The 13,249-nt window shown below is 39.1% G+C and overlaps 1 protein-coding gene across 2 annotated transcripts in view; it reads right to left on the bottom strand.

The window, feature by feature from the left end:
- Nucleotides 1–13,249, bottom strand: part of LOC116670754 (poly(ADP-ribose) glycohydrolase) — a 25,614-nt gene extending 12,365 nt beyond the window's left edge. The window contains exons 1-12 of one of the 2 annotated variants that reach the window (XM_032501413.1): nt 12,688–13,249; nt 12,497–12,582; nt 11,681–12,420; nt 11,043–11,165; nt 10,003–10,071; nt 9,660–9,734; nt 6,154–6,246; nt 4,993–5,147; nt 2,734–2,813; nt 2,588–2,648; nt 2,351–2,426; nt 956–1,103 (exon numbers count right to left, since the gene is read on the bottom strand). In XM_032501413.1, the coding sequence (XP_032357304.1) occupies nt 956–1,103; nt 2,351–2,426; nt 2,588–2,648; nt 2,734–2,813; nt 4,993–5,147; nt 6,154–6,246; nt 9,660–9,734; nt 10,003–10,071; nt 11,043–11,165; nt 11,681–12,420; nt 12,497–12,582; nt 12,688–12,803 (1,822 nt within the window). In that variant the 5' untranslated portion in view covers nt 12,804–13,249. Of the gene's footprint in view, nt 1–955; nt 1,104–2,350; nt 2,427–2,587; nt 2,649–2,733; nt 2,814–4,992; nt 5,148–6,153; nt 6,247–9,659; nt 9,735–10,002; nt 10,090–11,042; nt 11,166–11,680; nt 12,421–12,496; nt 12,583–12,687 lie in introns of both variants that reach the window. The other variant, XM_032501411.1, reaches the window with a different exon arrangement.

Here is a 13,249-nt window from a genome sequence, read left to right as displayed (position 1 = left end):
ATGCTATAAACTCTGCAGGGTGCCAAAACTTTTGCAGAAGCCATTTTTTTGTTTTCTGATGATGGAAATAAAATCTAACTTTTTGTGACATATTATACGAATGTCTAATCTGTCATTTGATGCCTTTTGGAGATTTTTCCATCTTTTCTTGGCTTCTTTATGCACATTAATACAAATTTTTACCTGGGGTGCCCAAAGTTTCGAACCCCACAGTGCAGACATGGTGTACTTGCAGCTTAATTGATCTATTTAAACACAAGTAGCCATGACTTTTAGTAACCCAAATTTAAAGGAGTTTTGTTGTCGCAGAATGACATCTGGATTTTGTGTAGGCTTCTGTCAGTTTTGATCATGTATTATTATAATAACATTACTTTCCTAACCTCTTCATCAAAGACAATCAAGAAGCTACAACAGTCTAGACGAACAGTATTCAACAGATTGGGGAAAAGGGAAAAACAGTCAGGAGCCATCAGCCTCCTGCTGGGGCTCCTGAAGTCTAGCTCTTGTTACTGGGTCTACTGGCCTGTTCTAGCCTTGTTTGTTGCAACCACTCAATGTTGAAGTGCAGTCAGTGGAAATTACTCAACAGGAAGACACCAACAGAGCAATCAGGACAGCCCAATCTACAACTCCCGACTGATGCGACTGTCCCCTTTGCAGCCAATCAAAAGGAACCGTGACAAGGACAAATACAGAAAACAGGGCAATTGCCACAAACATCCTTTAGCCTCTTGCTGGGACACAGTGGGGTAAATTGAAAGTGTGTATGTCATGCTGTGTGTGACTACAAGAAATGCCTTCTTCTGTCAAATTATAGGCTAAGCATGAGAAACGTAAACCCAGGGGCATTATTGATCTGATAGGAACAACTGACTAAATCATGAATTACTGATAAGCAGGATTAATTCAGTGGAAATCATTTTTAAACACGGTGAGGTTTTTGATCACTGACCTGTGATGATCAGACATTCATTATGATCCAGGGCTTCAGTGAAGAGGCGAGAAACAATAAGCTCGGGGTTGATTAGAAAACGAATTTCCTCTTGGACTAAACCAGAACTGGTGACTCCTCCTCCCACAAACCGATTGGCAAAATCCACCTGCAAATCAAAACAGATGACTGATGATGAAGAAAGAACTTTGGAACATCGAGGCCCGTACAGCATCGACTACATTTTGTAGTCAAGTGCACACACTCCTTTAACTATACATTTTGTTTGACTCTGACATGTATATTTTGCTAAACTTGGCCAACAGGAGGAAAGCACATCATGAAAGCCCTTTTTATTTGTGACAGAGTCCCTGACAAGCTGATTGGGAAAGGTGGCCTGAGGTGCTCGCATTACTCAGACATCTGTCCCCTATGTCAAAATGAGCTCTCCCGAGGAGCAGCACTTAGGTGTGCTGCTGCCAGTAGCAAATATCAAAACAAGAGAGCAGCCCTGCAGTCCAAAGTAAACATCTCCTTCCAGTCATAACATGCTGCTAAATTGACTGATGACTGATGCTTGTGATAGATCTTGCTGATTGTGTGCTTTAGAGGTTGGTGGGTAGATCTATGGGTGACACTGATTCTTATTTTTGGTTTGTTAGAAAATACGCATCTCATCATTTCAGCTCAGGCACAGACGTGACAAGTCATTGTTTCAGTCAGAAACCAGCCATGTGGAACATACAATGCAATTTCCGGACTGACCGTTGTTGCTCATTGGCTTAAAGACAGCCAAGACCAACCCCGCCACAACCCCTAAGAAGAGGCTAAAAAGGGGTGAGCAGCATTCTGAGAACAGATCCCCTCAAACTGGTCACTCAACTCTGGGACAGCAAGCCAGCCTCCAAAGTCTGCTTTGACAGGCTGTCAGCACCCCTTCCCCCCTACCCCAGCAGAGCATCCATCAATCCGGGCTGCAGCGTGCCCTGGAGCTGGTCATGTGTGCACATCAACTGTCAGCTTGTGGCAACTGGAGGCAAACAAAAGGTGAAAGGCAGAGCGGGCCATCCTGACAGTGTACAGGAAGCATGGCCGACACAGAGAGCAGAGGAGGCTCAGAGGCCTCGACCCCAGTCCCAGCACACACTTCCTTCGACGTGTCACAGGCTCCCTCAAAGGCCTTTTCAGCAGTAGTAAGCATTCTGGGTGAAAAGCTCCAGAATGTGGTGGCTCAGTGACTGACTACAACAGAGGGAAAAGAGAATGGGAACCAAGCACAAAGTGGAATATCCTTTAAACTAAAAGCTCCATCAAGCAAAAGAATAAGATTCTGCAAGGTTGAGTCCCTCTCACATTATCATTTTGTCTATCCACAAGTGAGCACAACTGGTGTACTTCTTCTCCTCTGTGGCTTACCTGAAGCATTCCATAACCATCATCCTCAATGGTCCCTTCACAAGTAATGTGGAGGTTTGTGAGTTGAGTCTGTGAGCTGAAACACAAAGAATGAATGCTGTTTTCCAGTTATCGACTACAGTTGGGACAACAGATCCTTGCTTGCTTCCCAACTGTCTACTGGCCATTGCAAGCTGCAGGGATTATGGCAGAGACAATTGACATACTACTACATTTCTTTGGGTCAATATACTACACCTTTCCCAATTCAGAGGTTTATCCAAGCTTTTTCGTGTGAATGTCACAAGTCCCGTAGGCTCTAAAAACAAAAAAGGGAAGTGAGAAATATTCCGTATTGTACTTTATTGCTGCAAAAATTAAAAAATGATAATCTGAACACCTACTTTGCTCAGTCAAACTTTTAAAATAGCACATCAGGGTTTTCAGTTTCTCAATCTTCCTTGAAGAGGGTCCCTCAAACAGCCTGAAGGCAAGAAGAGATTATGGATTTAATTTTGTTATTGACTACATAATATGTTCTTTCTCTAAACATGAAGCACACTTTTTAAGCAAGCAGGTTGAACATTGCATCACAGCCAACCACCAACTCTTTCAGTCCACAACTGTTAAACAATTGCAGCCAAGAGGAGGAAAAATGACTCTCCAGTGACGTTGAGACACAAGAGCTCTACTTTGGCCATGTGAGTTCAGTCATGCTTTAACTTTTGATACAAATTGGTTCATCTCTCACTCAGCTTCCCTTTCAGTCACTAGCCGATTATGTAGGAGTTCCTACGCTGTTAGGACAATGAAGTTGCTCCAGGCTCGCCATCAGAGAGTCGGACTCGTGCGCCACTTCCCAGCACTCACACAAAAAAGAAACAGAGAGGGAAACAGGGCTCCCTCCTTGGGAGTACATTAAGAAGCCCTGTGTGCCTTTTAAGCATCTGAGTCCTCAGGAGGTAAAAGGTCAATCCCCTTGAAAAATAACACACACACACACACACACACACACACACACACACACACACACACACACACACACACAACACACACACACACACACACACACACACACACACACACACACACACACAGCTGCTGGTAGTGAGGGGCAACGGGCGTGTTTGAATTCACTTTTACCATTAAGCCCCCCATCTCCGTCTCGATCAGGCTCTATAAAGAATCCCACAGCCTGCTTCACATGCCACAATAAAGAGAACGGAATTTCATGTAAGTGAAATGAAATAACGACAAAAGCTTGATGCACTGAGAGCCCTTCAGGGCCTGAGAAACTTATTCATCCAAGTCAGCTCCTGCTTTTTTTGTCAGTGTGGTCCCTAGAAACAATTGTGTGTCGTGTAGTCCTTAGGGCAAATGTCTTTAACGTAAGCTAGACACTAGTGAGAGGGCTTTTAGTAACAAAGTGCAATATAGTCTTTGGGGAATAGAGAATTAATACACAATTATATAACATCAATATACCCCCCACAGATGTGAAAAAACTATGATGTAACTCAAGAAAGGGGTATAAAAGACTACAGTATGTGCATCGTAAAAAAACATTGATCAAAAAACAGGGAAATCCAGTCTGGAAGCGCTGTTTGGGGTAAATGCATTTTATGGTATAATAATAAAGTTTGCTTCTGAAGAATACTTTGAATGACAGAGCCAACAATCAATCAAGCCAAGAAAAAACAAAGAGACTTATTTTCAATGCAAATAAGCAGTATGCATTGAGATAAAAGAAGATCTGAAAACAGTTGTTGTTTTTTTTGTCTAACTATTCCTGTGAAAACAAAAATGCAGAAAAAAAAGAGCTTGAAACTTGCGATCTTCATCAAAAGTAATCCATTTGAAACTGGGATAGTTGGGTGGGTTGGGGTGCGGGGGTATCTTTTACATTGGTTAGTATCTGTATAACACAGCCATACTATGTTTGTATACATTTGGTCCATTATGTGCTGTAGAAAATGCTAAATGGTTTAATGGAAAATCAATTAATAATTCCTAAACAAAAAAGTAATCCAGTTAAAATAAATAAAATAAATGTCTGCATTGTGGCCATGGTGATAAACATTTTGCAGCAGTCTAAAAAGATGACACTGGCTTTCCTTTCAAATCAAAGCAAAACCTTTACGTGAATGAAATACTGATGCAATTGAACTTTGTTACAGCCTTCTGCAAACCAAGCCAATGGCTTTCTCCATTGTCAAAAGCAGCCACCTGAGTCAATGTTAATCTAATTCCCTCCTCCATTTAGGTAATTACACTGTGATGCCAACAGAGATGGGGGACATGACTGAGCAGTGATCTGCAGACTGTTTGTGCATTACACCACCCAGACGATCGCCACAGTGAAAGCTTGCAGGGATTAAAGAAGAGACCGTTGTGTCCTTCTCTTTGTCTTATTTGATGCTTTTGAAGGTAAAGGTTTGGCATTGAACTAAACATAAAGAAAGGCATTAGATGTTTTTTAATGAGTAATTAAACATACGCACAATGTAAATGTTTGTTTGGACACCCATCCCGAAGATAAAATTAATGAGAAAAACATATACAGAAGTACCCCCTGATAAAAAAAGAAACTAAACTAGTCACAGCAGCATAATTTACAACTACACTATGTAACTATGTATGAAACTATCACATCCCTGTATTACCTGAAGAAATTGATGTCTGGGTAGTTCCAGTACTCAGTCCTTCTGGAGTTGCGTCGGGGGAAGGTGCAGAAGAAGGCGTTGGCGAGCAGACATGCCACCTGCTCCTGAGACATGGTGATGGAGTGGTTCATGCCTCTCTTGAGGAGGGGTATCGGCTAGAGGAGAAATAGAGGTACAACAGGGGAAGGTCAAAATAATTTGTTTTGTCAATTTGCCAAACGAGACATTGACGTATGTTGCAGAAATGTACTAATTTAAAACCACTCTTTGCTTCTTGAATCAGCAATCATAATCACAGTCAACGTCCATCTTTGCTCACAAGAGATCCATCCCAATAAGGCTATGGGTTAAAACATAAACAGTGAATCTGTGTAAGCAATTCTGCAATGACAATAGAGAGTGTGTGTTGCATTAGGACTATAGACAAACAGGATAATTATGTTGTTTGGCTACACGTTGCACAGCCAAGATGTTTGAATTACTAATTTATGAACACAGCAATAAAAATATGATGATGGATTTAAGTCAAACGCTGCTGAACAGGAGTTTATATTGTAGAAGATCTAATGTGAGAGCACATTTAGTTTACTTTAGTATTGATAGATCATCATCTAATCACCTTAAACACAGACCAAAGTTTGACAGATTAAATAGAATTTTGGAACAATTTTAGACCAGCTAATTAATTTTCTATTCATTAAGAAAAATCCTATCCTAAAATATTATAGGGGACAGAAATCAACTCTGACACTGCAACACAACTGTCTATGCTACTGATGTGTAGACTGATGTTTAATTTTGATGGCCTACCACTGAGTTTGCAATACTACTTAATACGGTTTGCTAATGATGATGCTTTTACTTGTGTAGGACACTTTGAGAGTTAAATTAATCAAACTAGAAATAAAAATAAATAAAAATGAATACATAAAAAACCTGTTAATGAGACTTTTTTTTTGGTTCTACATTGCTCTTCATCATCCACACGCAAAATATGATGACCAAGAGGACTATAAAACACTGGCCAAATGACCATCAATAGCTATGTGCCTTGACCTCACCATTTCACAATGTTTTTCATGTTGTGACCTTTGGGATCAACCTGCTGCGGTGAGCTACTACGCCATAGATGTGTGTCTGTTGGTTAGTGATGGCTGTTACCTTGGTACAGAGCTCAGATGCTCTCAGTGCTAATTGCACCATGTCTGGCAGCAGGGAGTCAAACAGATGTTCAGCAGCATCAGGCTCCAGGACCTTGGAGAGAGCAAGAGATCTGTTTATGTTTGTTGTTTTGCCACAAAACTCAGCTGTGACATTATTAGCTGTTTTGGTTGATTAAGACAGAGGACATATCAAATTAACAGTTCTGATCCATGTCAAAATGTTGAGGCTTTATGTAAAACTTTACGGAGAAACAAAGATGAATTCAATATAGTCAAGACAGAACATCAACTAGTAATACCCTCTTTTTGAGAAAATTAGTACAATTGCACTATACAATCTACAATACTGTGTACGCAGACGCAAAACTGCTTGTGGATAATGATAACCTGAATAACTGACTATCACCTTAAATTGGATATGTAAATTGTACTTGGAAATATATGGCTTCATATTATTAAAATCTGGCTTTGACTGGATTGTTTGTCAATAAAAATATCACCAGAAAGAAATTGCAAAGTAACATACCAAATCATCCATGACTTCTAACACTACTTAAGTGCAGTAATGTATCTGCTACCCATTTTTACACCCATATTGGCAACAAAATGTTTGAATGATCAATCACAGAGCAATTTCATCAAGGTTGCACAGCCATGCCAGCTGATTAAACAGTCTTCCTGGAAGAGATGCAAATGACCAAGTGTTTGAAATAGAAAGGACAGAGTGTTCCTAGAACAAGGAGCTTTGACTTGTGATTTAACAAAAGGACATTTAGTATTATGGCAAAGAAAGCCTGACTAAACACTGTCATAAGTAATGACCTGGTTGACATCATAAACTGCTCCTATGGGCGTAATAAATGAAGGCAGTTGACAGTGCGAGACGGTGGATATAGCTGAGGTAGTATAAGCCAAGCTCTTTAAATCAGCAGAAGACAGTGCATCAAATCAACTGAACTAACACTCTGTATGACTTGTAACAGGTCTGTACATCACACTAAACTGACAAAGTAATCAAGCAAGATGCAGGGTGTGAGCAGTGAGAAACAGATCTCCCATTCAGATTTAACACAACTTCTGATGCTCTGTTCCTATTGCCCACAGATTTGAGCAATAAAGCAATCTGCCTGACTACGTCTGTGGATGTGTGACCATGTAAAAATAAAACACGTATGTGCTCATAACCGTAAATACAACAATGGGTAGGCTGTAGAAAGAGAAATTGACAATAACCAATGCTGTCCGTCAACAGCTTTTCAGTTATTCATAAGGTGTGAGTGAACAGATGAATATTCAATGAGGGTGCTAGGCCCGTCACTCTATGCCATTCATGTCTACTTTTTTCTGACACTCAAAACAAGCCGGCTCCAGTGTCTCCAATCTAGCATCTCCAATGGAAAGTAACAAAGTGAAAAGGGGTACATTGCATCCTTTGCCATTCCCCATTTTGCTTGTGTTGCAATGGAAATAAATTAAAGTTGTAGGATCCTCCGTGATTGTTTTTTAAAATGAAATGTGTTTAACACCAACATGGCTACATGAGCTGTTTTCTATAAATATAATAACGACATTGTACACATAGCCTAATTGCTACTGCCCCTTCTGCATATTCAACTAGTAAAACACAGATGTATTACTCAGTCAATCTGTGAATAAATTCTGTAAGGGACAAACGCAATAAACAGGCTTTATTAAGAGGAACTGTGTGTCAACGCTGCAATAATATAGAGCATAAACAACGCAACTTTATTTAGTGTGAGCTACAATGACACATGTGGCTCTAAAAAAACTGTGTTTACTGAATAACCAATCAGTAATTTCAACATGCCATTTTCACTTAAACAAAAACGTGTGATCGAATGTGTGTTGTAATTAGCTACCGTTTTGTGACAATTTATTTAAAAATCCAACTCTAACTTTTATATATTTTTTGGTACTGAGCATTTTGCAGTCAAACAAAATCTAATTTTGCCATCCCAGTAGATTTGACACAATTAAAATCTAACCACAACAACAAACCTTGGCCTACGGCTGAAGCCTCTCAACATGTTCAGATTGTATCTAATAAAATTCCCATTTGAACATATTTTATGACATACATATGGCACACAAGTGATTCAACAGTATAAGGCTGGAGTAAAGCATTGTCTAGGATGTAATGTCAGACATTTTTTATTTCTGACAAGTTACTAAATATGACCTTTTGGCAAAAGATTAAATTATTTCTCTGGACTCCCACTTTGACTTTTGACTGTGAGAAATCCATTACTGTTCTTGTACAAAATGACAGAAACCATTTGACAAACTGGCATTATGAAAGAAAAAAACATTGCTTGTATGGAAATACCTGAAATGTGAGATTTCATAAAAACATGTAGAGAGGAATTCTAGATGATGGCTTGCACAGAGTGGATGAATGCTGTCTTACTATAAAGGAAAATAAAGCCTACTATTTATCGTCTAGTCTTACAGGCTTAGGATTTCTTATATCAGACACTCATGTCACAACACTGTCCATCTCTCTAAATGGAATATTCCCAGCCCCTTGAGCCAGGGAGTAGTACAGCTCTCCATGATTCTCTACAAAGGATGATGCAGAGCGCATCAAGACAAAAGATGATAGATGGCCTCCAAATCAGGCTGGAGAATACACTGACAAATCTGAGCAACAACCAATGCACTAACAGTGCTTTGGCCATCATGATGCATCTCAGGCTTGTTTTACCCTTGGCCTGTAAAGAAAATTAACCTACAGTATAAAAATAAAAAATAAAAATAAATTTAAAAACAACACCTTGTACAACCTTATAATCTATGCCTCAGAACTCGCGACATATTTAAACCGCCCAAGAAGATAACAACAAATGAATCAAATTCTATCAACTGTTAGCAAGTCCTGTGTCTTTATTAATGTAATGCAGAAATCTTTTCACACATCCTATTAAATTTTATTCACACACTTTAAAATGTATTCACACACCTCTCAATCGCTCTTCATGACAGGGACATCAATCTGTTATACTATATATTAATTCATAACTAGGGTTTTCAAGTAGTAACAAAAAAAATGTCTGCATAGTTGGCATATCTATCCATATTGATTCACAATGCCACTTACATACTGGTTATTCCAGACTAAATCTAATCTGGTGTCAAAGGAAACTTCTGTATCACTATGTCTTCTACAAACTGAAGATATTGTCCTCACTAACTAATGTGACATCTGTACTTTCTTTGACCCGAGCTCTGTGAGAAGCACCAACACTGGTTTACGATGCCTTCTGTTGGGCAGTTAAGTATCATGATTGGACAGTTGATGTTTCATTAGTCCACAGCTAACCCTCTAACATCTCCAACATGTGTCTCCATCTGTGAGTATGTGACTGCATGCCAATTTTAATTCGATCACTCAGCCAAACCATGATTTTTGAGAACAAAGAAACTTCATTCACTACTTCTGGGTTCAGTGATGATTGTAAAACGACCATTAATTGTATTGTTTACCTTAGTGCAGTACAAACGTAATGCGGTGAAGTCCCATTTCTTGGCCTGTGAGGCATTGTATTTCAATATTGCATTCTGTAACAAACAAATACATTCATATCACAAAATTGAGAAGCAACACGAATCTGAATGGCCATCTTAAGGAAATACTTTTTGTGTATTAAAACAACAAATAGTCAAAATAGTAATATTCTGTGAGACTGCGTGCCTCTCAGAAGTCTGAGCCTATGGCACCATCTTATGGCATAGTATGGTAACAACAACTACAGTGCACCGTGCCTCTTGCTTTAGGAAGTGAATACATTGGATATTGCCAATAAAAGGACACAGATGTAAAACTTGCCTGCAGTTCGGGTTGACTTGTAAATGCATTGTTTAAGGTTTCCTTTATCAGCTCCCACCGACTCCGCTTCTGCAGTTCAAGTGTTTCCCGTGAAAGAACAAATTATATTATGTCTCTGCAGGAGGAACTCAAGAATGGCTTTTCATATGCAAAAAATAATAACACAGTGTCGATGTGCCTGTTACTTGCAGTGATTTCATTAATTAATTAAATAAGACATGTTTCATTCATGCACATTCACATTTGAGACGTGAAAAGTGGATGGATAAGCCTCCTAACATCTAGAAACTCTTGACAGTCTTACCTAAAGTGATATTTCAATATAGAGCCCGACCAATATATCAGCAGGCCGATATTATCAGCCGATATCAGGCATTTCCCGAACTATCGGTATCAGCATTTATAAAGGGCGATAAAAAAATATAACAACATATATTTTGTTTTAATATTCATTTAGCATAATTATTTAGAATGACAAATGATTCTGACAAATTAATATTTAAGCAATAAAATAAAAACGGACGGTCAACAATGTAATAAGTGTTGACGTTGCATAGTTTGTCCCCCAGAGGGCACTCTACAACATCCTTGTTGGCAACACTTTTTGTTATTGTGTTTTTGATCAAAGGACTTTAAGTTTCATATCTTTAGTTTGTATTTTCATACATTTTATTTATCAGAACCTTAATATACTTTGATGTAACTCTGTTCTGTTGTGACATATTATTTTAGTGAGAACTCCTACAAATAATTAATGTTAGGGAAATCTGTTTATGTTTCGTTACGCGTTTCTGTATTTTTTTTTTTAAATATATTGGCCGTTATATTGAAATATCAGATTTTTAAATAACCAAATATTTGTATCGGCCTTAAAAATCCTTTATCGGTTGGGCTCTGTTTCAATACAGTTCAAGTTAAATTTCACAGTGCTTATCCTATCATCCTCAATAGTAGCAATAATAGAGGGATATTGCTTCAGGCTGTTTACATGACCAATATTCAACCATTGGTGTAAAATCAGTGCAATTAAAAGCAGTCACCTCATCCTGTATAGGAAATAGGCTCCAACTGGAACAGGGCATCTTGACATGGACGTCATCCCAGGTATCCTTAAACTTAGCCGGATAGGGAACAGGAACTTTACCATTCTGAATAAGGTCTGTCTGTCAATGGGAGTGAAAACAAAAGGTATTAGTAAATGGGGTGGCTTGTGGCTCGGAGGTAGAATGGTCGCCCCATAACCACAAGGCCACATGTCAAAGTGTCCCTGAGCAAGACACTGAACCTCAAGTTGCTCCCCCGATGCTATTACCTGTCCACTGCTCCTAATACTTAGGATGGGTTAAAATGCACAATTGAACGTCACTACATTGTACTGTGTACATGTGAAAAGTAAGAATTTGTTGTCGTTTGTACGTGTGTGTGTGTGTGTGTGTGTGTGTGTGTGTGTGTGTGTGTGTGTGTGTGTGTGAACTGAATTGTCCTATTGACAATAAAATAAGAAAATGTATCATAGTAAAGATCAACATTTTATATGTTAACACTTTTCCTTTGCATGCTTACAGATTATTCTAAAACAATTGGAATAAAAATAGTATTGTCCAATTCAATTACTGTATGTTTTTATGATGTTGGAAGTGCTGTGTGAATAGTATTAAAAAGAAAGAATTGCTCAAACCCTTATCATCACAGTGTGCTGGCCAGGAACATCCTTCAATGGAGGAAGCGGTCCACCACATTCAGGCATTCTCTTTAGTTTATTGATTGGCGTCCCCAGCCATTTGACATCAGTCTTGACCACATCAGATGTAGTTCCCTTGTCTGCATTTTGTTTCTTAGTAGACTTATCTGGCTTGCCCTGTCTCACATGTAACCCTGGTGATGATGTCCCTGAAAAGAAGTCTGTTATTTTGGTATTGTGTTTGACAGCACTCTCTGAGCTTGTCCCTTCTTCTTCTGTCTCTAATCCACCATAATTGTGGGACACTGTCTGTATGAGATCACTCTCTGCAGAATCTTTGGATGCTGGTGACACGGAACTGTCTTCATCCAGGTCTTGTGGTGTCAAAGGTTGGGTTTCTTCATCTGAGTCAGATACTTCAGCATTCTGGCAGTACAGATCCTGAGCTGAAGTGCTTTGAAAGCCAACATCATCGGCCATCTCTACATCCTGTTGGGTTTGGCACACTTCAGCTGTACATGGTTTTCTGGGGGGCTTAACCAACCATTGTTCAAGAGTATTCCGGAACGTCTGTTTTGCTCTTGCTCCGTTTTTTTGATGGCAACCTTTTGTCTGTACACCTCGCAATCTATCTGCTCCAGTCTTTGGCCGTATATCCATCTTTGTGTCTAGGTTTTTTTGCCTCCTTTCTTGAGCTACTGTGTCATTATCTCTGCTCCGAATACATAAAGATGAGACTGCAGAAGAAAAAAAATGCTGTTTTAAAAAGAGAGAGATACACAACAAGAAAACTGTTTTGATGATCTAAATTACCTTGGAGAGATGATGGGGACGTTGGGCCACTGATTTCAACACTGAAGGTCTTTACTAAAGGTCCAAAGTCTGTCAGTGCAGTAATTCTACCAAAGATAAAAGCAAGACATAAGACATATGCCCTCTTTATTTTGTGAAAGAGGTGAACACTGGCAGTTTAATTAACATGAAAAGACAAAATGTATACTCACAACACAACTTGAGCTGACAACACGATTGAGGTGTTACTTGGTTTAGTCCAGACTTGTTTCCTGGGAAGTCCTTTCTTCAACAGGTGAGTAAATCTTAAAAGATGGTATGAAGCCATACATAACGCAGTCTAGTTCAAGAAAGCATAGGTTTGCCCGACGGTGCTTAGTTAACTTAAGGACGCCGTGTTACTGTGACGTAATGATGCAATGATGTACCCAATGATGCAGTTAAATGCTGTTTTGTCTTTTAATTTTACTCAGACGTATGCATCCGGTCGTAGTTAGTTGCGATGTCAACGATAGGTTGACAGAGTGTCTAGAAACGACTGTCAACAAACCACCGTTTATTAGCTGACGCATAAATGCTAACTACCATTTGGACTACAACCAAAAAGAAAGTTCAGAATTGCGTACACTGTAAGACCCTTTGTTGGTTTTCTGTTCATGTTAAAACGTACAATGGTAGTTTTAACTTCTAACTGTGCACTGAACCATACCCGTAGACAGTTTAAGAAAGACCATGCTACAATGACCATAGCTAGTTAGACAATAACATTGCCGT

This window comes from Etheostoma spectabile, chromosome 21 (genome assembly GCF_008692095.1).
Source record: "Etheostoma spectabile isolate EspeVRDwgs_2016 chromosome 21, UIUC_Espe_1.0, whole genome shotgun sequence".
NCBI classification, from domain to species: domain Eukaryota; kingdom Metazoa; phylum Chordata; class Actinopteri; order Perciformes; family Percidae; genus Etheostoma; species Etheostoma spectabile.
Note: the sequence above shows the minus strand (reverse complement) of the source record. Positions and strands in the feature narration are given on the sequence as shown.